A 1751-nucleotide genomic window follows, 5' to 3' on the forward strand; every position below is an offset into this window, starting at 1 on the left:
GCATATGTTTGCAATTCTTGATTGTATTCTCTAGTGATCATTGCTGTTTATACAATGTCTTTGGTCAGCCATTTACCATACTGCCTTTATTACACAGTCCCTGTTTTCAATGTTATTTCATCATTTTAGACGAATCCATATTTACACATTGAAGCAAGTGCTGAGGAGATTGAGGCGGCAAGGGAGAAAGATGAATTATTGAAAAAAAAATCTGATTATTACTTACAACCATTGCTCATTTCCAATAAATTACATGGGTTAGTACTCTCTTTATGTACAGTTCTCTTACTATTTACAACGTAAGCATGTTTTTATTGAAGAATATTTACTCTATAGTTAACTTTAACAATATATTATGTTCATTTTTAGCTATGACTCCAATGCACCATTACCCACCCCTCCCACAGATGCATACACGGCATCTACAGTTCCTTTACCTGAAGTTGCTGTTGAACCATCAACACAGAAATTAAAAGATGCTGGTTCTTACGAAAGGCTAGCAGACGATGCCTCTCCACGAAAAGGAGCATCTTATAAGAATGAAGACGCAATAAGATTAGAAAATATGACAGCGACAAATCACAACGACACTAAAGATGTTCAACAGCCTGAGAAGATAGAGTCCATTGTTTGAAGCATATTGTTTACATTATTTTGTGAATTGGAAACGAAGATACGTAGGAACTGCCAATTGAAGAATTTTAAGAATTGCAAAATATCACCTTCTTATATTTTGTTGAAAATCAACAATTTGGTAAACTTTCTGAAATCGTTTATACCACAGGTGAAGGAAAGCTAAGTTATTTGGACGGACTTACCTTTCTTAAAACCCATGTAAAGCTCAAACTTCCATGGTTGGCACAATGCAAGTCTATACATCATGATTAACACCATGTAAATTTCTACACCATGGTTGGCTCAATGCAAGTCTATACATCATGATTAACACCATGTAAATTTCTACACCATGGTTGGCTCAGTGCAAGTCTATACATCATGATTAACACCATGTAAATTTCTACACCATGGTTGGCACAATGCAAGTTTCTTCTACGCCATGGTTGGCACAATGCAAGTTTCTTCTACACCATGGTTGGCACAATGCAAGTTTCTTCTACACCATGGTTGGCACAATGCAAGTTTCTACACCATGGTTGGCACAATGCAAGTTTATACACCATGGTTGGCACAATGCAAGTTTCTTCTACACCATGGTTGGCACAATGCAAGTTTCTACACCATGGTTGGCACAATGCAAGTTTCTACACCATGGTTGGCACAATGCAAGTCTATACATCATGATTAACACCATGTAAGTTTCTACACCATGGTTGGCACAATGCAAGTTTCTTCTACACCATGGTTGGCACAATGCAAGTTTCTACACCATGGTTGGCGCAATGCAAGTTTCTACACCATGGTCAACACCATGTAAGTCTCCACACCATGGTTAGCAACATGAAAGTCTCTACACCATGGGAAAACAGCATTTTTTACATTGTTTGTTTCAAATAGTTATAAGCCAATTTAAACTGATTTCACCAATGTAGTATAAGAAGCAACCCCTATAAAATTTATGTCTTGTGATAATTATAGTTTAGAAATCATTAATTATTACGTACTAATGATTTCATATCATAAATTATCCCCAAACGTACATGTTTCATAATGTCCCTCTAGGTCCTCATGTTTTGTATGCCACTGATATCCATCAACGATTTAAGGTGACTTTAGGATTTTGAGTTAGTTAA

General features: G+C 36.4%; 1 protein-coding gene across 1 annotated transcript; it reads left to right on the forward strand.

Annotated features, from left to right (window-relative positions):
* Positions 1–129: 129 nt before the first annotated feature.
* LOC124435795 lies at positions 130–934 on the forward strand (the record flags this gene model as incomplete). The annotated part of the gene is made up of 2 exons (XM_046985750.1): positions 130–257; positions 370–934. Coding segments are annotated over 2 exons (393 nt in total), but the record flags the coding sequence as incomplete, so codon positions are not given.
* Between the last annotated feature and the right edge of the window lie 817 nt (positions 935–1751).

The sequence above is a fragment of the Xenia sp. Carnegie-2017 genome, unplaced genomic scaffold, assembly GCF_021976095.1.
Source record: "Xenia sp. Carnegie-2017 unplaced genomic scaffold, XeniaSp_v1 HiC_scaffold_159, whole genome shotgun sequence".
In the NCBI taxonomy this organism is placed as follows: Eukaryota; Metazoa; Cnidaria; class Anthozoa; order Malacalcyonacea; family Xeniidae; genus Xenia; species Xenia sp. Carnegie-2017.